A 23,330-nucleotide genomic window follows, 5' to 3' on the forward strand; every position below is an offset into this window, starting at 1 on the left:
GCCTCAGGAGAGAGAACTGCTCAATAGCACTAAGTCTGTCCTTCAAATTCCAGAGATGCATTGAAATCAGCTGACTGGAATCGGGTTTTAAATCCTTGATACAAGCAACAGGGGCCGGTAACATACCAGTACTATGTTTGATTTTACAAGATCCCTTTATATACAAAAAAGAAAGGGAACCAACGTCAACCCGAATTTACACGGGGATATCTTGACAAAAAGATGTTTCGTTCGGGTTTAAGGACATGGTTAAAAGCTCAGATTGAAAAGGAGTCAAGACCAGTTAAGTATCTTCTACAATATTAACTCTCCTGTCATAGTTTTGTAATGCAGTTTTGTAATGATCTGATCGTTCTTTGAATGCGTCAAAAGCCTCAGTCAAGGTAGCCTTAGACTTACCTGGACCAACATTCTAAGGAGAGGAAATTTATATCATATATAAACAACTAAATCTTTTTCCATAATGTTTTTATCATATATGACCTCCTCCAATTGAATGCAAATCAAAATTCGATCACTCTTAAAGTATCTAGAATGATGTTGTTGTTTTTTTCTTCATTTATCATGCAAATAGAATTTTTGAATTCAATATTCGCAGCCCAGTGACTTTCGTTTCGCTTCTTCTCTCTTCAGAGCCATCAGCCATTGTTCAGGGTTGACCAGGAAGTTGTTACATGTAGGAAAATTCGGTGGAAGTTTGGGCATATCCGCAATATTTCCTTCTTGCATAATCAAGTTCATGCCTTGAGTCTGATGATGTCCAAAATGACAGTGCATAAACCAAAATCCTACAAAAATATATGTGTACAAATACATCACACAAATAAGTATTTTGGTTTTAAGTGCGTCTAGTGGCAGGTTTAAAGGAGGGGAGAACCCTCCCAAACCATACTAACAAAGTGTCAATAAGACATGTTATTCAGCTGGTTGTGAATTTCTGTTGTTATTATTAAAAAAAATTTAGCCCCCCCCCCAAAAAAAAAATCTTGAATACGCCCTTGATTTAACAAATGGTTATACAAGTATAATTACCAGGGTTATCAGCTTTCAGTCTTATTATGACGTAACCATTGGCGGGAACAACGACTGTATCTCTGATAGGGGGGTTAACTAGGTTTAAGCCAGGGATTTTTTCAGTATTCCATGAGGGATCCGTCCATGTTGCTTTTGTGCAAAGCTCATCAAAGCATGTAATATCTGGATTTCGTGCGGTGGCATTTCCGGTTTTGAAATCATATGGAGGATATCCAATTTTAAGGACATGAAAATGATGCCCATGTAAATGAACTGGATGGGCAGCCTTTCTGTCACCTGGAAATTAAATGACAAAGCTAATGCTTATAGAGATCAAACATTACATTTTCATGGATTCAAACTATTTTTCATTCTTGAAATGTTCTTACTAAAAGAGAAGAGAACAAAATCGATTATATTTCCTAGTCCGAGTTTTAGCATATGCGTGCATTTGCAGTCTTTCTCGGTACAAGTGTCAGCTCCACAAGGAACAATAGCGTCTGGTCCTGGGTAGGTCTGAAATGACGAATAATGGAGTTCACATGCTACTCGTACAGTAAAAAAATAGTGAAGTGTCAGGGACAAACAATGTTGCTTTGTTATAAACGATATTCATTTTAGCTTTTTAAAATTCCTTAAGTTCCTAATACGTTTCAAAACCACAAGGAACGAAGATAACGTACGTCACTGTAAACGTGAATTCATTATAAACGTGCTCGCTATAAGCGTGTTTTACAGTGATACGAAAACGACTAATTCCGTAATATGTTATGATTGGAAATTTAAGCAAGAGGCCCAAGGGCCTTAACGGTCACCTGAGTATAATACAACAATTTAGAGGATCCATAGTCCATAGAGTATAAAATGAACTGAAAGGTTAAGCTTTGTTGCCCAAAAGCAAGAAAAATATGGTGATCAGGATCAACAAAATAATTAGTCTAGTGTTCATTAACAGTTTATAAATTAGGTTCTAATCTGTTCCCCATTTATCACTATCACCATACAGTATAACAAACTATCAGTGCTTGTGTACTATTTTAATTCCTTGTTGAAATCTGTTACATTGGACTCTCTTGGTCTTTGATGAACATTGAATAAGACAAGTTATTTTTGTCTCATTTTTATTTATCGATTACTTACAAGTCTACCTGATCATTAAAACGATGAAAGTACTTTTTGTATTATACGATAAAAAATCTTGCATAATTCTCTTATTCTATTAACCTTTCAAGTACATTATTTACAGTGACTAATTATCAAAAGTAAATGGCAATTGGAATAACTCCTCTCAGTAGAATACAAATTAATAGTGCCCTGGCCAGGACCAGGACACTTGACAAAATGGTCCAGATGTTCAAAAATCTTTATTAAAACTTTTACTCTTTTTGCCTGATATGCCCAGGTGCAGAGAAGATTTTCAAAGAAATAATGCATTTTTTACTACAGATTCAATATATTATCAATAGAGCTTAGAGCCCCCCTCCCCCACCCCCCGTCCCCGCCGAGAAACATCAGAGCCTCTCACCCTGGGACCAGACGTTTGCTCATCATACATGTAAGTAATCACTTTGTTTATCTGATTAACACTAACAGAGCAGACAGGATTATTTAACAGAATTAATGCATTTTCACTATATTATCAAGAGCCCCACCCTTACACCAGCACATCTGACCCAGGGGTCATGCAATTCACTACTATGGAAGAAGCAATCATGCTCATCATAACTATGCACTTAGCTTCTTTGCTTTTTAACCAGAAGCAGAAAAGAATATTTTCAAAGAATTTTGCTTTTCAATATATAATCAATAGAGCCCCCCCCCCCCCCTGCGTTTTCAAAAGAACCCTTGACCCTGGGGCCATGTTATTCAAAATTTTGGAAGAGGCAATCTTGCGTATCATAACTTTGTACTTAGTTTGTTTAAATAACATCCAGGAGCAGAGAAGAAGATTTTCAAAGAATTAATGCATTTTCACTATATAATCAATAGAGCCCTGCCCTAATACCAGAACCCCTGACCCTGGGGCCATGAAATTCACAATTTTGGAAGAGGCACTCTTGCTCATCAGAACTATGTACTTAGTTACTTTATTTAATACCTAGGAGCAGAGAAGAAGATTTTCAAAGAATTAATGCATTTTCACTATATAATCAATAGAGCCCTGCCCTACATGTAACACCAGAACCCCTGACCCTGGGGCCATGAAATTCACAATTTTGGAAGAGGCACTCTTGCTCATCATAACTTTGTACTTAGTTACTTTATTTAATACCCAGGAGCAGAGAAGAAGATTTTCAAAGAATTAATGCATTTTCACTATATAATCAATAGAGCCCTGCCCTAACACCAGAGCCCCTGATCCTTGGGCCATCAATTTCACAATTTGGAAGAGGCACTCTTGCTCATCATAACTACATGTTTATACTTGGTTATTTTATTTAATACCCAGGAACAGAGAGAAAGATTTTCAAAGAATTAATGCATTTTCACTATATAATCAATAGAGCCCCCCCCCCCCCCCCTTTTCACAAGAACCCTTGACCCTGGGCCCATAAAAATCACAGTTTTAGAAGAGGCAATCTTGCGTATCATAACTATGTACTTAGTTAGTTTATTTAATACCCAGGAGCAGAGAAGAAGATTTTCAAAGAATTAATGCATTTTCACTATATGATCTACATGTATATAGCCTCGACCTAGCACCAGAACCCCTGACCCTGGGGCCATGAAATTCACAATTTTGGTAGAGGGATCAATGCTTATTACAATCATGTTAACAGTTTGACTGCTTGATGTCCAGGAGTAAATAAGAAGATTGCAGTAATTTTGGTGGTTTTAGCCCTAACCCTCATACCCCAGGGGAACAGGCCCATGAAATTCACAATTTTTGTTCCCTTTCACCCATAGATGCTTTATGCCAAATTTGGTTGAAATTGGTTAAGCGGTTTCAGAGAAGAAGCTAAAAATGTTCAAATGTTAACGCACGTCGCACGGCGACATACGAAAACGGATAGTGACTCAGGTGACCTAAAAAAAAGCTTTATTAGGTTTTTTTTAAATTATGCAGCATTACCTGTAGTGCTGAACTCGGTCTGCGAAATTTGATGCCATTGATACGTGGTCCTCTGTCTGAAATCGAAACCAAATGTTTACTTATTTGAGGTATGTATTCACAAATAAAACAGAAAGAAATGTAAATTTATACCACAGGGATTGCGTAAAGATGAAACAACGAAAGGTGTTAAAATTTTGAACCATTTTTGAAGTATTTCTACAATACTCAATTTATGATAATACAATTATCATACAGTTTACACCTTTTTACTGGCTATGCTTTCAACAAGAAGTTTAGTATCCCCCCAAGACAGCAATGATTTCCCCAGGCAAAACCGCGGGAAATAGTTACTCCCGAGGGGGACAATGAACTTGCTTTTGTCCAAATAGTCCGTAAAAAATGTTTTTATTAATATTATTTTATCTGTGCTTTTTTTCTTTATAAAATTTTAACCTGCTGTTTTTTTTTTTTTTTTTTTTTTTTTTTTTTTTTCTTAACAGCACCTACCGTGGTGTAGTTTTTGTGCTGTTCGCCGATGGTGAAATAGTCATAAAACTACATGTATTCACTAGCAGCATTTCATTTAACTCGCGTTTCATCTCGGATCAAGTAAAGCCTGCTGAGGTATAATAATAAAACACCTATTTTCTGACTATTCGAAGTATGATAAGTTTACTGTCCCCCTCAACAGCAACTGCATGTAATTCCCTTGGCTGTGTATCGGGAAAAGTTGCTGTCTTTGTCTTCATAGCCCTATACGTGTGTATTTTAGAGAAACAGATAAACTATAGCAGGATTACTAATCATGTTTTTATGAAGAAAAAATTCACAAAGCTATAATTAAAAATAATATTTGTCATATGATCAGTACTTGCATTTACATGTATATTACATGTAGTAAAAAATATATATATATATCCAATGCCTAAATCCATTGGAAAAATATACCCTTGCCTGGAAGCTAAAATATATTAAATACTTTCCTTCACTCCACTGCTAATTTGGGATGTGAAATATAGGAAAAATCGGAACACAGAAGGTTAATTAATGAAAATATGGCCAGTGATCTTTCTCATCAAAAAAAATTCTAATTTCATCTCCAAAAAATATTAATATTTTGTTTAAAGATAATATATATCGTCAAATATGATGGAACACTTACCCCCAAGGTGGAAATTCAGGAAAAATAACTGTCTGGAATCCTTCGGCCCCACAAGGGGGACTGGGTTCCTCTTTAAGGCCAAAGGAGTTGACTTCAGATTTGTAATTGGTACACTTATTGTATTTTTGTTCACGGGATAGAGTCTTGAAGTGAAAAAAGACAATTAAACTTTTAAAAGCCATCTTTTAATGTATTATATACACATTGTACAACGTAAAAAGGATGTCCCTCAAATTATTCTTTGTCAAGGTTTTGAGTAAGTATATCTATAGAATTGGAATTCCTGTACGTGTACCCAAAAAGTGGGCTACAAATTTTAGCGGCTATGCTAATTCTAAATCATTAATATATACAGAATGTGGCGCAGGTGTACTTCGGCGCTAATTCATGATCTTGTCAACCACTCAATACACAGTTAGTTCGCTAAAATTTGAATAATCTAGTTATGTACACATACAGTATAATATAATGATCGACCTCATGTTCCATAATTCAGATAACAAAATCTTATAAATTAAACAATAAGAATGGGGAAAAAAAAGAAAGAAAAATCATACCCGTAAACTTGGTTTACTACAACACACGGCAAAAAATCTGTACATTCCCTGTGACGTACGACAGGAGTAAGATACTTATTAACACCAAAGTAATTTAAGACTCCATATGTACGTTGTCTGTATTTTAGCTTTCCCTAAAAATAATTGGTAGTTATAAGCAAAACTAAAACTTTATTATTTAAATTCTCTAAATATTTGCACTGAATTTGAGGAAAACAGTATTTCCTATGAATATTACACCATATTTTTTAAAATTATTATTTGTAAAATAAAATAAGAGAACATTTAAAATATTTCATTTGATTAGAACTCCCCAATCACCTGACACGATATTTTTATTTATTTAGTGAACATACCCCTGTTGCAAATTTGGTCGAAGCAGTAATAAAGTTGATGTAGTAATTACTTAGCGGACGTCCAGTATATACAATGAAATCAACCCTCTCAGCTGGAGATATAGTGACGACATCTGTTTTGAATGGTTCTACGTCATTTCCGTCAAAAGCTACGATTATAAGTGTATGCTGCAAAGTAAATAAAAAAAAAGATTTATTTGCAACAGCTTTTGAGTCGATAATGTTTGTTACATTTAATTCAAATTTATAACCTGTTCTTATCTAAAACTTGCTATAAAAATAGATGCAAATAATTACTGCATCCACACATCAAAATATTAAGCAAAAGTAACAAATCATTTTCTCTAGCTCATATTGTCTATGTACATGTACGAGGGCTGTTCGAAAATTATTGAGACAATTACTTTTACTCCATGAAGGACAGAGATAAATTCATGAAAATTCGTCAACATTTTTTAAAGAACAAATAAAACAATTGTGCAAAATTTCTAATTTATACGATAATTAAATAAGTTCCGGTGAAATTATAAACAAGCATATGTCTATTGACCTGGAGCAGCATCGATACGTCATTTTAACGTCAGGTCAGCCGATATATTCTCATTGTGAAATGATCAGGAAGCGTTCAATCTACTTTCTTTGTCATTACATATAACATTTCAAAAATCAAACTGTCTCTTATAATTCTTAAACGATTCTTTAAAAAAATCAAAAAATAAAACGTGTGCTGTTGCTACCCCAGTGTAAAATATACACGAAGTGTCAAATACAGGTTGACTTAGCATCATGCAGTACCGAGTTATGAAACGCGGGTCAACGTTATTTAGTCCGTAATAATTGATGGTCGTCCGGAGCTTTTGTTTTTACTCTGGTTGAATTATTTGTAAGAAAAAAATATATTCCAATAAAAAAAATAAACCCTTAGACATGTTTTATTGCATTGTTATTGTTTTAGCAGGTCGTTTAGTCTGGACAAGAGTTCTCAATACCGCTACACAAAATTTCAGGTATGCTCGCTGCTCCGCCTTTACGTCAAAATCCGTTTTGTCGTCGTTATCAGATTGCTATACCGCGCGTAAAGTTTTTAGTGATCTCCGTATTTCTGATCGAATTTCTAAAAAACTTGCACAAAATGAAGTCAAAATTAAATTGAAAAATTATATACATAATTTGGATTATTTTTGCTCTTACTATGGGTCCACTGGGAGTTTTAACGTTGGTGTTACATATTTTCAATATCTGATTTCGTGACTGCGCCGGGTACCCCTACCATTGACACATTTATATACCATTGAAAAGATGAAATAAAATATTTTCAAAATATTTCTTGTTTTTATTACTTCTTAGTGATTGTCAAACGTATATGCAAATTTTCACCGAAAAACGTTCATTAGAAAGAAGAATATAAACAATATCTCAATAATTTCCGAACAGCCCTCGTATATGTTTTAATTAAATTGTCAACTTCTATTAGCCCAAACGTATTTTACAATGATTAATTGTTACATTCAAACCTTATGAATTTTAGATATTAAATTAATTAAAGACATTCAATTATCTAAAATCGTATGCTACAACTCACATGTTGTAAAAAATACTAGTATTTCAATGAAAGAAAAACTTTTTACTGCATCCCTTAAATAGATGAAATGAAGATAAATTCTGAATAATGTTTTTGTTCTCGAAGAGATAGAAATAAATTTTAATTTAATAATATAATGCATACATCATCAATAGAAATTTCAAATGCTGAACTGACTCCAACGTTAGTCACTCTAAACCGATAATAACGTTTTTGTTTTACGGTAAAGGTCTCCAAAGGAATATAAGGCTTTTCTGGATTATTTGGATCGTCATGAATGTATTTTCTCCCTACAAAGTAAAACAAAAGTAGAAATATTATGTTTATATATGGATTGAAAATGTTTTTAAAAATTAAAAATTATACATGGATTAAAAATCTAGTGAAAATCATTTCATAGAAAAAAAAAAAACCCATCAGATATTATGGTTTAAAAGACATCGAAATGTGAAAATCGTTATACCAAAAGTGTTGCACTATTTTACCATTCTATTTTATATTTTGGGAAGTATATTGCATGATTAGGAACGTAATAAATCTCATTCTTATATTTCAAAATGAAGTTAAAAGCATTTAAAAAATCTATATACATTTCCGAAATTGACGCTTTTTGCACAACAATTTGATAACATTAATGATAATTAAAATATACAATAAATTTTCCTCATATTACATGTACTTCACTAATCATTATCTGTAGCATGATATTATTGTCTGTATTTGCAAGTTGGTAATTTTATGAGCTTTTTGAGATTTGAAAGGAAAACTCTGAGTCACCCAGGGAAAAAAAGAATTTATAAAATGTCATAGATAAACCGAATTGTACACAAACATACCAAGACCATTCACGAGGCCCATGTGTAATTGGTATCTGTTAGCAGATCCGTCTGGACGCACAACCGGTGGTAGACAAGCTCCGTCGTACTCATCCAAACTTTATAAAAAAGTATTAACATTAGTATAGATTTTTGCACACATGTAATAATAACGGATAAAAAAAGGGCATTAGATGCAATATTACTGAAGGGGGCGTCATGAAAAAAATATTTCCACGTCGACAGAATAGAATGCTTTTAGCATAAAGAAAGAGATTTGATTTAATAACAAAGTTCATTTATGGGTGTATTTTTAAAAATAATATGCTAACAATTTTGACAATTTTTTAATAATGTTCAATATTTATCTAGATATATTTATGAACTATATATATATATATATATATATATATATATATATATATATATATATATATATATATATATATATATATATATATATATATATATATATATATACTACAACGTGTGATGAAGACACGTTTTTAAAAGATATCAACAGTAACGTAATAATTACAATACAGTGAATCTTCACTAATCCGGACCTCAAAAAACCGGACGTTTCACCTTTCATACGAGATTTAAAGGAAACTAAAATTTTTATATTTATGTCTCCCAATACTTACTTAAAGAGTTATTTTCAGTAATCCGGACGCGTCAATAATCCGGATTTGCTTGCGAATATTCGAGTCTGGACTAACAAGAGTCGACTGTATAGGGAATGATGACAAAAAAAGATCGCAATATATTGATCTAGAATGGGAGCTTGTTTGAAAACTGCAGAAGCAGGTATGTTCGCACTCAGACTGATAATTCTTAATTTAAAAGTGAACATCTTATTTTCCTTTATTGAAATTTTAAATATATGAGACCAGGCTGTGTATTTTTAGAACATCCTTCACATAAAATACAAAGTTTCATAATTCATTACAAAGAGATAACAAAGCAACGACGATTAAAAATAAAGCTAGGAGTTTCTCAAATTAAAATTCATTTGTTTTCAATATCGCCATCCCTTTCTTACATGTAATTGTGCCGTCTATTTTATATTGAAATTCTTCGTTTCTTTGGTAGTAGATAGGAAGATCGACATAATATTTCTTACTTATATTCCATCCAATACAAAAGTGAGGCAGATCCTACCTGACTTAATGGAATTATTTGTGTTAGAGTATTCAAACCTTCAATATTAAATGCATCTGTCCTTTTTCGCATGCTTCCTCTGGTACTTATAATTACTTTTAAATACTAGCTCAAAAAAAGTTCTCATCATCATATGCAAATATAAATAAATTTATCAAATGTCATTACATTATCAAGTTATTTATGAAGCTTCATGTTTAATCAATCAAACTCTCGTTGATTAATTATATAAAGACAGTAATAATAATTATAGTCCGATATATCTTACAGTCCTAATCCTTTTGTAGAAAGAAACTTTTCTTGAGTCATCCTTTTTGTCCACTCTTGTAAAACTATTGAAAATTCTGCATCTACTTCCGGAATCGGATTATGTGGGATCTTCTGTAAATGAAGAAAATCTGATTTATAGCCAGTTTGCTAAACAGTGATGTAGATTCTCTTTCAAGCATACTGATATTTTGTGAGAAAGTAAATTTTAAAGGTATCATGCATCTTTCTTGCTTTATATTTTGTTTATTATATTGCATTGTTTTTAATGTAATGTAACTGCAGTCCTATGTACATGTACAATTGACTATCATATATTAAATTGTTACTTCACACTAATTTTCTTTCTGTAATAAATGAATAAATTAGATAATCACATTCCAAACCTCTAAGTATTATCATATATTCATATAATAAGTACATATTTCATTGAAATGATATAAATCATTTGGCCAGGATTTTTTTCTTTCGATTTATTGTATGTTATTTTATTTTCCATTTGATAATTTTTCACTCAAGCATAGATCTCATCAGCTTTAGGTTGAAGTGCCTTATATTTTAACCAATGCATGTCGTTTACATTTGCAACAGTGAAGTTTCTTATCGTGCAAGCACCAATCGTACACAAAACCTCTATTTTAAGGTCATATCAAAAGCTCCATGGCTTTCACTTCTTTCACTGCTGGCACATCGTGAAGGAACACACACTACTTTTAATTAACCTAAGACAAGGAATAAGGATCGAAAGTCAAACCCGGTTCTTCTGGTCTCGAAGTTTGAGCCAAACAACTAGTCCGTCTGAGATCAATGTTTCTTTTTCGAAGCTTTATACAACGTTGAACATTTTTTATGAAAAAATCTCACTATCATCTGCATTTGTGACAGTGAGATTCGTCTCTTGGATAACCAAAAAATGTTTGTTACACATACATAGGAAATGATTTTAAATAAGTCCTAACGAATTTATTTGGGTATCTAAGAAAAATTACAAAGAGAGGCTTCAAAGATAGCGAAAATTATTGAAAAAAAATAAGATTTGTTTAAAATTAGGGGTGCTCATTTTTTTATTGGGGGATGGGGGTGGGAGGAGTATGAGAAATATATACTTTGCATAGTATACATACATAAGTTTACATAGTATATATACAACATTCGCGTCGCAAGCAAATTGAAAGTGGCGGGGGGGGGGGGGGCTAATTGAAAGAGAAAAAAATTCAAAACCTGAAAAGAACTTGACGAGCAAAAAGGAAATGTCCATTGTCCCATTGTCCAAACCCAAAAATTCTATTTCGTGGAGGAGGGGGGGGGGGAGGGAGTAGGATCGAACTTCTTTCAGTACCAAATTCATTTTCAAACACTACCACTTACCCTTCTTTGACAACACTGCAACGTGCCTGTTGAAAGTGTGTGTGTGTGGGGGGGGGGGGGGGCTAAAGCTACGCCTCAATGTTCAATGCCTATATTATGTCTATCTTTGCAAAAAAAAAGTGGGGGGGGGCTAAGCCCCCCCCCCCCCCAGTTCCGACGCCTATGTACTAATAACATGTCACATGAAGTTCAATTAATTATCTTGACATTAAACCTTCCTATTTTGCTAGGCATCAAGGTCAGCTTTTTTATTTGTACATGTGGCATTACATGTACATTGTTTTATTAAACAAAAAAAAATTTCTAGTAAGATAAATTCACCCGATTGTGATATTCAATATGACTGATAAAAATATCATTTTTTTATGCAAATGTCATAAAATGTACTGATAATTTTTAATTATACTTTTTATTCATTTGTATATTCATAGGAATTACTTACAATAGCTGGTCTTATTCTTGGCAATACAATAAGGGCACCTGCCAATCCGTCATTTCTCATGCTATTAGTATGTGCATGATACCAGTGTGTGCCTACAGGGGAGGCGACAAATCTGTAAATGGAAATACATTTATTTATTTTTTTATTATTATTATTCATTTCTTTTTTGGAAATCTTTTTGACCGTTGCTCATTGCCTTATAATATACCGTACATCGTATAATTATAATCTCTCTTTTTTTTAAGATTGGTCTGTAGCGGTAAATATACCTTAAAGAGTTAGGAATTTTGCAATTTAGTACGTTAAAATGGGAATGAAAGAAAAAGGAGCTTCAACAATTGAGGTTTGTGTGTCGTCGCCAAAGATTTCTCCTTCTCACACATGCAGCATGAATAATGGTACCAAAAGGCTTTGTAATGATTGAATTATACTATAAAAATTGCAATTTTTAGATTATTGTATGCGGGATTTACTTAGAATAGGATAAAAATGTCAACTTCATAGGTAGCAGCACTGTATATGTACATTGTACCTTATCAACAAATGGTTATTCATATTGCAAAATGGAAACAAGATGTGTTTGTGAAACACTGATGCCCCCGAATGGCAACTTATAGCAAAGGTTAAACTTTCTCAAATGCAAATCAAATATGTTGGTACCCAAAGTAAGGTCTTGTCTCGAGGAATATACCTGTGAAATATGAAAGCCCTAGCAGCAACCATTGGATAGATATAGAAAAGATTGATTTTTTTTCAAAAGTAAGTCAAACATCAAGGTCAAGGTCAAATGGTAAAAATTAATGGTGCCTAAGGAAAGGCCTTCTCACAAGAAATTTACAAGTGAAATATGAAAACTGAAGCACCAATCGTTCAAAAGCTATGACCAATGTTTAAGTTTTTCAAAAGAAGGTCAAACTCCAAGGTCAAGGTCACTGGATTACAATTGTTGGTATCCAAAGGAAGGTCTTGTCACAAGGATTACATATGTAAAGTATGAAAGCCCTAGCACCAATTGTTCAAAAGTTATGGCCGAGGTTAAAGTTGGATAAAATTTTGCAAAACTGGGTCAAACTCAAAGGTCAAGGTCAAAAGGTCAAATATGGTGGTACCCAAAGAAAGGTCTTGTCACAAGAAATACACATGTGAAATATAAAAGCCATAGCTCCAACCAATCAAAAGTTATGGGCAATGTTAAAGATTTTGCGGACAAACAGACAAATAGAAAAACAAACAGACAGACAGACAGATAGACGGACGGACAGGGCAGAAACTATATACCCCCGAATCTTCGATACGGGGGCATAAAAAAAGATTGAATGTACTACTGTCTTTGGTTGGTGATTAAGGCTACCGACAAAAAATTGGATGCATGGATCGGTTTTATATGTGTGTACTTTTTTTCATTGCAAAGGATGGATATATCAAATCTTTATAATATTAAGAACTTGTAGACCCTCTATTGTGTTGAAATAACTCCCTTTCATCAACATACATTTTTTAACACTGTATAGATATATTACTGAGAAACTTTGAATAAACAATAAAACTTTATGCGGCTAAACTTATTCATTTTACTCAGATGAATATGGACATGTATTTAGTTGTTTATGTGTTTTGAAAACAATTTTTTGTAGCTTCTGTCCTTTAGAGAAAAATGATTTGCAAAAATATAAAAAGAAACATAACCCTTCAAATGCAGCTATTTCATCTTAGAATCTTAAAAATCTAATTCGACAGTATGAAACTAAACTCTTATTTAGATCTATATCGTTGCTTTTTTTATGCCCCCGGATCGGAATATCCCCGGGGTATATTGTTTATGTCCTGTCTGTCTGTTTGTCTGTTGGTCTGTTTGTCTGTTGTGAACTTTAACCTTGCCCATAATTTTTGATTGGTTGGAGCTATAACCTTCATATTTCACATGTGTATTCCTTGTGACAAGACCTTTCTTTGGGTACCATCATATTTGACCTTTTGACCTTGACCTAGGAGTTTGACCTATTTTTGAAAAACTTTAACCTGGGCCATAACTTTTGAATGGTTGGAGCTAGGGCTTCCATACTTCGCATATGTCATCCTTGTGATAAGACTTTTTTTTGGATACCAACCACTTTGACCTTTTAACCTTGACCTTGGAATTTGACCTAATTTTGAAAAACTTTAACCTTGGCCATAACTTTTGAATGGTTAATCCTAGGGCTTTCATACTTCACATATGTAATCCATGTGACAAGACCTTTTTTTGGATACCAACCACTTAGACCTTTTGACCTTGACCTAGGAATTTGACCTCCTTTTGGAAAAACTTTAACCTTGGCCATAACTTTTGAATGGTTGGTGCTAGGGCTTTCATTCTAACATATGTAATCCTTTTGACAAGTCCTTCCTTTGGGTACCAACAACTTTGACCTTGACCTTGACGTTTGACTTTTATTTAAAAAACTTTAACCTTCGCCATAACTTTTGAACAGTTGCAGCTAGGTCTTTCAAATTTCACAGGAATATTCCACGAGACAAGACCTTTCTTTAGGTATCAACATTTTTTTACCTTTTGGCCTGGATTTTGACTTGCATCTGAGAAACTTTAACCTTCGCCATAAGCTGTCATACGGGGGCATCAATGTTTCACAAACACATCTTGCTTCCGTTCTGTTTTGGTTTTTATGCCCACGGATCGAAAGATCCCGGGGGGTATATTGTTTTTGTCCTGTCTGTCTGTTTGTCCGTTTGTCTGTCTGTCTGTTGTCAACTTTAAACTTGCCCATAACTTTTGATTGGTTGGAGCTATGACTTTCATATTTCACATGTGTATTCCTTGTGACAAGACCTTTCTTTGGGTACCATCATATTTGACCTTTTGACCCTGACCTTGGAGTTTGACCCTCTTTTGCAAAATTTTATGAGACCTTTACCTTGGCCATAACTTCTGAACAGTTGGTGCTTGGGATTTCAAACTTCCCATGTATATTCTTTGTGACAAGTCCTTCCTTCGGACATCAACCACTTTGACCTTTTGACCTTGACCTAGGAGTTTGACCTACTTTTGAAAAACTTTAACCTTGGCCATAACTTTTGAATGATTGGAGCTAGGGCTTTCATACTTCACATATGTAATCCTTGTGACAAGTCCTTTTTTGGATACCAACCACTTTGACCTTTGACTTTGACCTCCTTTTGAAAAACTTTAACCTTGGTCATAACTTTTGAATGGTTGATGCTAGGGATTTCATACTTCACTTATGTAATCCTTATGACAAGACCTTCCTTTGGATACCAACCACTTTGATCCTTTGACTTTGACATAGGAGTTTGACCTACTTTTGAAAAACTTTAACCTTGGCATAACTTTTGAATGGTTGGTGCTAGGGCTTTCATACTTCACATATGTAATTCTTGTGACAAGTCCTTCCTTTGGACACCAACCACTTTGACCTTGACGTTTTACTTACTTTTAAAAAACTTTAACCTTCGCCATAACTTTTGAACAGTTGCATCTACGTCTTTCAAATTTCATAGGTATATTCCTCGAGACAAGACCTTTCTTTGGGTACCAACATTTTTTTATCTTTTGGCCTGGATTTTGACTTGCATTTTAGAAACTTTAACCTTCGCCATAAGCTGCCATACGGGAGCATCAGTGTTTCACAAACACATCTTGTTTTTCTCGCTCTTCTTCTGTTTTTTTTTTTATTTCTTCTGTGTATAAAATTTTCAAGCATTACAAGGGATTGTGTAAGGTCTGAAAATTACCCGTACCTGTACTCAAATGTTTGTCCTGGTAAAATTGGGCACTGAGTTACCATATCAACCCCATCCATAAAAGGTGTACCTCTGTGCACCATGCCATGCCAATGAACAGTCACACCTTCCGTTTTAAGGTGATTGTGTACAAGAACAGAAATCTATATATAATTAAACACATCATTAATATTTAATTAAATTGTTCAAACATGATGGTTTAACAAGTGATATCTTAGGTTGAATTGAGAATTTTCTCTGTGATAGAGTCCAGAAGGTAGTGTTAGAAGGATACCCCTCTGGATTGGAAAGCGTTAATGCTGGAGTCCCACAAGGGTCCGTTTTAGGTCCATTTCTTTTTCGTATTTATATCAATGATATTACTTAAACCATACAAAATCAAATAATGACACATCCTTGTTTGTTATTGTAGATGCTGACATAGTCAGCCTGCAGTATTTCTTACTGATGATCTTGAGAAAATAAGGCAGTGGTCTCATCAACGGCTAGTTGAATGTGACCCTAATAAGACACTAAATGTTAATTTTACTAGAACTCAACGAGTACACCCAAATATCTCATTTGGGAACACAATGAATATTATATTTTTCAGAATCAAGGTCACTGTCACCTAGGGTTGATGTTACAGTCTAATGGGGGTGGGGGTGGGGGGGGGGGGGTCCGAACATATTACAACAATTCATGAGAAAGCTTGTTTACGACTAAATATATTGCGTACACTTAAATACAAAATTAAAAAAGGGACTCATTAATCAAAATATGTCTATCATTTGTTCGACCAGTTGCAGTATATGGGGATGTGGTACGGGATAATTAATATTGCACTGATAAACAATCTAAATTACTGGAAAGTGTTCAGGTGAAAGCTGAAAGAATAATGAAGGGCATTAGGTGTAATACATCCAAAACTAACCTATATAAAAAGTTGGGATGGGAAACCTTAAGTTCAAGAAGGGAAAATCATAAGCTCACACTGATGTATAAAATTCTTAATTACCTTACCCCTGATTACATGTATAATATGCTCGAGGGATGTATGCTAATTCAGCATAATTATAATTATCGCAACCCAAACTCATATCGTATCCCAATCATTCGTCTTACTATATACCAGTCATAATATCCTTAAAAAATAATTTAACTGATGATTGTGGAAGTTCCCCTGCATTGCAAAATTTCAAAAAAAAAAGGATCAACCTACACCCTCTATGTACCAATCTCATCCAGAAAAATAAAGTCATGTTTTACAATAATATTATGGGAACAGAATTGAAAGTATACGACATTGCCAGTTGAGAAATAAATGTAGTAACCTTAATGCTGACCTTTTTGAGGACCACCTTAATGATTCACCAAAATGTCAAACTGTGGATACCAAACTGAAGATTCATTACATTTTTTCATGTATTGTCCACAATATGTTCTTCATAGACAGATGCTGATTAAATATATGAATGAGAATGGCATACCAATTAATATAGATAATATACTATATGGTGCTGATTCTTTATGTTGAGAAGACAACTTTTCATTTTTTGATCATGTACATGCCTTTATAAGAAAGTCAAAAAGGTTTTCACTGAAATCTTAGTTTATTATGATATGCTAGGAAAAATATTATCTCATTTTAGGCATATTAAGGAATTTTTCCCACTCTGAGTCAACTTTATTATGTTTTTATGCTCTCTCTCTCTCTCTCTCTCTCTCTCTCTCTCTCTCTCTCTGTGGATTCACTTTATATATGTACCAATTAATGATCTATTTTACATACTGCTTTTCAATGTTTAATGTACCAATAATTGTTATATGTACCTTGACCTATGGAGAGAACAATTATAGGCATTATGCCTGCTGTTCAATCCATTTCATTTGTAATAAATAAATATATTTTAAACTATCTTACTAGGCATTTCCTTTCTTCATTAACCATAATTCATCACGGTTCGCTAACGATAAGGAAAAGTCTTTAACATGTTACCTAGAATTAAAACTCTATTGCCAAAATGGCAAAACATCCATTGGGCTCACAATGACATTTGAAAAGGGCATCATTTGATTTGAAATACGTGAATCTAGACATGATTATTTATTTAGGATTCCATTTTAATACAAATACTTTAACATTATTACATACTTCAAATTTTGTAAATGAAGTCGTTACATGTATGCCTACTTACGTGTAAAATAGAAAAAAAGAATGAGGTTTAATTATTCTAGCAAAAAGACATTTTTTGAAAATATTTAAAAAAAATTTTAAAACATGATATTGACTCCCAATTATGTTTTATAATTATCTAACCTTAATAAAGATTGGCTACATGTATGTCAAAAGTGGCAATATTAGAACAGTTGTGCTTAACCCCACTGCGACTCCACAACCTCACACGATACTTTCAATGTCAAGAATACGCAAATGTTTTCGATTTGGAAATAGTGATGTGAAAGAGGTGAGAATTTTAAAAGATTTTTTTAATCTTACTTTCTCTGAAGATGGTCTTGGACAGTTTTTGATACTTACAATTTGATCCTCGAATACAACAACATCTGGGCCCGGAATCTGGCCATTGATAGCATAAACCATTCTATACTTTCCATCCCCGGGACTCACACTGTGTTTGAATTCTATCAAAAGGAAAAAAAATACTACACGTATTAATATTGTATAATAAGCTCCTATGGGGTTACATCTTGCATTTTATTGATCTTTTTTCAGTATTGTTTGATTGTTTGTTTGTTTTTGTTTTTATTTTATTTAATATGTATTTATTTATTTATTTATTTGTAAGTCGCTAATCACAAACAAATTTAGCTGTTAAACCTGTATCTAGCCAGTATTGCTTAGAAATTTACATCTTATCAATTTTTGTGTTGGTTGTAGATAGTTGATGGCCGATAAAATTACAAACTATCGGTAACGTGATTTCAACGTAGGCGAGGCACTTCAAAAGAATATGAAATAATGAAGACTTTCTAACAATACCAAGAATGGATTAAAATTCTAATGGTAAATTTCGAAATTCTAATGATAGTTAGTTATGACCACACCAAAATTACTTTCATATGAAGACTACATTGCATGCCTTATAAAATCAAATAAGATGCATAAAAAGGAATAACAGATATTATAAATATCAATAATCTGTTTTGAAATATCGTTTTCTTTTGAAATTGTTTGTTTCATTTTCTTTTTATTACATTTCCAAGCATCATTTAAGGTTCGGCTCCATGCGGCAATAGGCAATAAACAATGAGCAAAATAAAAAAAAATGAATTTCTAAAATTTATGTTTTCTAATTGTCATTGCTGAACAGGTAACGTGGTTGATGATCTTTTATCATATAAATTGCTGCCTTATAATTATGTAATGTTGTTTCCTGGAGAGACAATTTTTACTCATTAAAAAAATAATAATAATTATCAAAGGAATACTAGTATATAATAAGATGTTATGAAAAAAAATTAACATATTTAGCATCTAATTTTAATCATACCAGTGGGATAGTATACAACATTTTATCTGAAGCTATGAAATCAATTTCTTTTGTCGGAAATGACTTAAAAAAAAATTAAATTAACAATTTTGTCATTGAAGTAGTCGATTTTTTTATTCATAATATCAAGAAACCAATCTTGGCAATTTTCAACACAGGTTCTCCTTTTCCCCCTTATAGAGTTCTAAAAAATAATACTTGATTCTAATGTATGATTTTTTTCTTTTTTATTTTCTTTTTTTTTTTTACATTATATTGAGTAGAAATGTAGTCGAATTAAGAATGATAAAAGTGCAATACATTTTTCCTCTATTTGAAAATATAAAATTCTTATTTAAAGAATAATATTTGTATCTTCTCTTTTCTATAGATGCATTTAAGAGTAGCCATATATAAAAGCATTAAGAAAATTTGTAATCGTGAGTAAAAGGTTTGATTGCATAATATTTTCTCTTTAGAACACAGCGTTCTAACAGTGAACATGGGGCTTTGAGGCTAGAACACACTTTTGCGTAAATATCATTATTATTTTTATACAGAAAACTAAACATTTCACGTTCACACGAGCCTAGCTTTCAAGGACATGAAAAATCTATGACCGAAATTAATTTCACAATGTCACAATGAACTTTTCACAGAAAAGCGGATAAATTATGTCCTATTTGTTTTAATTAATGGGATGAATAATTAAGTTTCATGATTTAAATGTTTTCAGCGGTCATTGTCAACAGCGGTCATTGTCAAAATATCACTTATTATTCCATCATAAAATAAATAATGACAATACGCTTGCTTTGCGTTTATTTAATAAAAGATTTATTAAGATTGTCTTTAAAATGGATAAGCCTTTTATACCGTTCCAAGATTCTTCTATGATGGTTTATTTCTATGGTGGTTTTATATATTTATATATTTATTCATTCATTTATTATTTATTTATTTATTCATATATTTATCTATTTTTTGTTAGATTTGAAACTGTCTAGATTTAGCATCCATAGTTATGATAATAATCCATAGAAACTTTATCTGCCAAGATTAGGACACTAATTATTGATTAAATTGTTCGTCAAAATTTATGTTTTTGCAGATTTTTTTCTACAATCAGAGTATAATAGTATGAAAAGCCAATTTTTTTAAAATAAAATTTATTTGTTCAAAATTGATAAGTATACACTGAAATTTTTAAAGTGAAAGAAAACTTATCTTTTCCGATTTTTCCTTAATTAGTACTTAACCCTCCCCCCCCCCCCCAACATCGATTATTTTGCAAACAAGTTTTTTCAAAAAATAAATAATTTAAAATATAAGCATACTGTTCTCTGTCAAGTATACAGAATCAGATAGTCTTTCAAACATCTTGATTAACAACTGCATTAAAGCATACTTTTTTTTTTATTTATTTTTTTTTATTATTATTATTTTTTATTTTATTTAATTTTTTTTTTTTTTGGAACGTAGTATATTTCTCATTGTGTTTTAAATTCGATAAGTATGATATACTTTTTATAGATATAACTCTCTGGAACCAAACAAGACGCTTTTTGTTGAAACACAAAAGCATATTCTGTTCTGTCCGGAACTTAAATATCACTTCCCTTTTAAAATTATTTGAAGCAAAGGCACACATTATAGGAGAACATTTAATATTTTCTGTCAACTAAAAAACAAAAATAAAAAAATAGGGTCCATTTACTTGAAAGTTGTTAAAATGAACCGACAGTTTTATTTCCATTTCCACTACTTTAAAATTTAACTTATTTTAGGTTAAATGTGCGTTATAGTAATTAACCTCCCAGCAACAAAGTTAATTTACTTTAAAAAGTATTCTAGGTAAATATTTACCTTCTAATGTTAGCGGAATGAGCGTATCTCCACAAGTATCACTTGTAATTCTTCTATGAAGGACTCCGTTTTTCATTACGACAGGATAAAACTCCGGATCGAGAGTATTGGTGTAGTTGTACCACATCATGGTAAACTTATAATCAACATCAAAATCAAAGTAACAGACATTCTTAACACAGTTCTGGTGAGGTCTCACCACTCGACATTGGCACTCAAATAGGAAGAGGACGAAGAAGAGTAGCCGCACAATCATTCCACTTAAAAAAAAATGGCAAACAAAAAAAAACTTGTTTTACTTCGACACTCTTCTTCCTGTTCTTTTGCAATGTATTTAACAAAAGAAAGAAAACACTTTATAAAGAGTCTTTATTTGATATTTTTAATGATTAATGTACTTTTTCTTGTCTCTATCGAGGTGACCTTTTACAAATTCCACTTCCGGCATGTTAAGATTTAAATATTAGGTCCTACTCTAAGTCAACCTCCTAGTTTTGGTTTTATGAAGTTTAATGTCAAAAAGTAAAAATTTCATTTATATATAGACGACATCATATGTACTAGCATATAATTTAATTAAGTCCCAAATGTAAACCTATTAGTATATTACAGGCCCAAAGCCTGAAAAAAATCTGACAAGAAGAAAAAAGTGTGTTTGTGTGTGTTGGGGGGGGGACGTACATCAAAAACTGGGGGGGGGGAACCAGCATCTGAAGGAAATTTTACTACAGCAAATTACTCAGAAAAAAGTGTGATGGGGCCCCCACTGCCCCCCCCCCCCAGCGTTCTACGGGCCTGTATTATGCCCCAATCCATTGTAGTAAGGTTCGCCAATAGCAGCAAGGTCCTGTGGTATTTGGTTCCATCTGAAATTCTCAAACGGTCTTATCTAAAGCAGAATGTCTAGAAATAGAACCAGTCTATTTTTTAAGCATGATACAACCCGGAATGCATTTAGTTAAACGACCTTCGACAAACACGGTTCAAGCAGCAAACAAATCACCAAAGCAAGCAGGATTCTCAAAAAGGAAAATGTTGTTTTTAGTATGACTGTGCAGGCTATTTAAAAAGTAGGTGTATATTTTAAAAAATACTCAAATTTTCGAACTCAGTGACAGATATTTTACATGTACATATGATCGAATACTTTGAATACACTTTAATTTATCAAAGTGTGGTTCTAACCATTAATTAGGGATCAAATTATTTTCAGAAATATTATAAGAAATATGTTTAAAAAATCTTCATAAGAACATCGTCTATAATTTGTCAGTGTAATTCAAATTTAGAATAGTATCAACATGCAAAATAGACTCTTTTTGCGAATATTATTTTGAACTTTTATTTTGAATTTATATACATGCACGTTTTATCAATCATTCTTCTTGGCATACGTTCCAAATCTTTACTTATTCTTGGACGGCGAATTACTTAATTATTTACTTAATTTTACAGTGACAGTTGCGGGACATTTGTTGAGAACTATAAAAGGACGGCGTTGGACAATTTAGCGGATTGACAAGACGTTTTACCGAATAAATATGAACTTTGTAGCGGGAAAATATGTGGACATGTTAGGGGAAGATCTGTAGGACATTTTAGTGGAATTCGAAACAGGATGCGGACATTTAAACGGAAAATCCAGTTAAATATATACATGTATATTTCTCTTCCGCTATTAGTCTGCAGCTCACCAAACAGGTAGACAGGAGTATGACTTTGAGAATGGTCGGGGAATAACTCTTAGTTCGAATACGAGGTTTGTCGTTTTTCTTTGAAAATTTCTAAGAAACAGGGTCTGGTTTTAGGCAAACCATCATTTTTACCGTGTTCTCGTATATTTCCCTGAATGAATATGAGTTGGGTTTTGATTGTTTACCTGTGCCATTGAAGCCTCCGTTAGTCTAAGAGTTGATTACTGAGTAATTAATTAATCAATATATCCGTTAAAATGTCCATTGAATTTTTCCAGGTAACTGATTTTTCTTCCTCTAAAATGTCCTTAGTCCCAAAAAGGGTAGGGTTTAATACCCTCATCACTTTCTAATATATGTACTTTATAGAAATAGTCGTGTAATGATCTGATTTATCTTTCTTTCTTGCCCATGTTAATATGTTGACGGTGTGACCGTTAGGGCGAGCGCAGATACCTTTCAGTTTTAATTAAAACCGGGCTCGTCAAACCGCACGTGATATTTGCAACGTCTAGACTCTGACGTCGCACTTCGTATGTGCATTACCAAAACGAAGTTTGAACAGTGCTAATTTTAATCAAAAACGTTTAATCTACTATCTGTCTGCTATACATGTATATCCATTAAATCAAGGTGATTTTTTTTGTTGAATATTTTTGTTGCTACCGCGAGAATGTAGTTTGCGACGAGATGCATTCCGCTAAGCATTATGGGACCACAGGTAACTGCGGAAAAAAATCATTTGGATCAATGTGCAAA

At 32.9% G+C, this 23,330-nt stretch overlaps 1 protein-coding gene across 1 annotated transcript; it reads right to left on the reverse strand.

Annotated features, from left to right (window-relative positions):
- Positions 1 to 453: 453 nt before the first annotated feature.
- LOC133176019 (uncharacterized) lies at positions 454 to 21,182 on the reverse strand. The gene is made up of 14 exons (XM_061311195.1): positions 20,878 to 21,182; positions 18,060 to 18,163; positions 15,539 to 15,684; positions 11,783 to 11,894; positions 9,974 to 10,086; positions 8,563 to 8,660; positions 7,871 to 8,016; positions 6,145 to 6,312; positions 5,789 to 5,922; positions 5,232 to 5,374; positions 4,088 to 4,143; positions 1,404 to 1,530; positions 1,033 to 1,311; positions 454 to 788 (listed from the first exon to the last, which is right to left on the reverse strand). The coding sequence occupies exons 1-14, from the start codon at positions 21,131 to 21,133 to the stop codon at positions 586 to 588; spliced, it is 2,085 nt and encodes a 694-aa protein (XP_061167179.1). The 5' UTR covers positions 21,134 to 21,182; the 3' UTR covers positions 454 to 585.
- Between the last annotated feature and the right edge of the window lie 2,148 nt (positions 21,183 to 23,330).

This window comes from Saccostrea echinata, unplaced genomic scaffold (genome assembly GCF_033153115.1).
Source record: "Saccostrea echinata isolate AGI-Se365-2 ecotype Australia unplaced genomic scaffold, CSIRO_AGI_Sech_v1 ptg000065l, whole genome shotgun sequence".
Classification (NCBI taxonomy): Eukaryota; Metazoa; Mollusca; class Bivalvia; order Ostreida; family Ostreidae; genus Saccostrea; species Saccostrea echinata.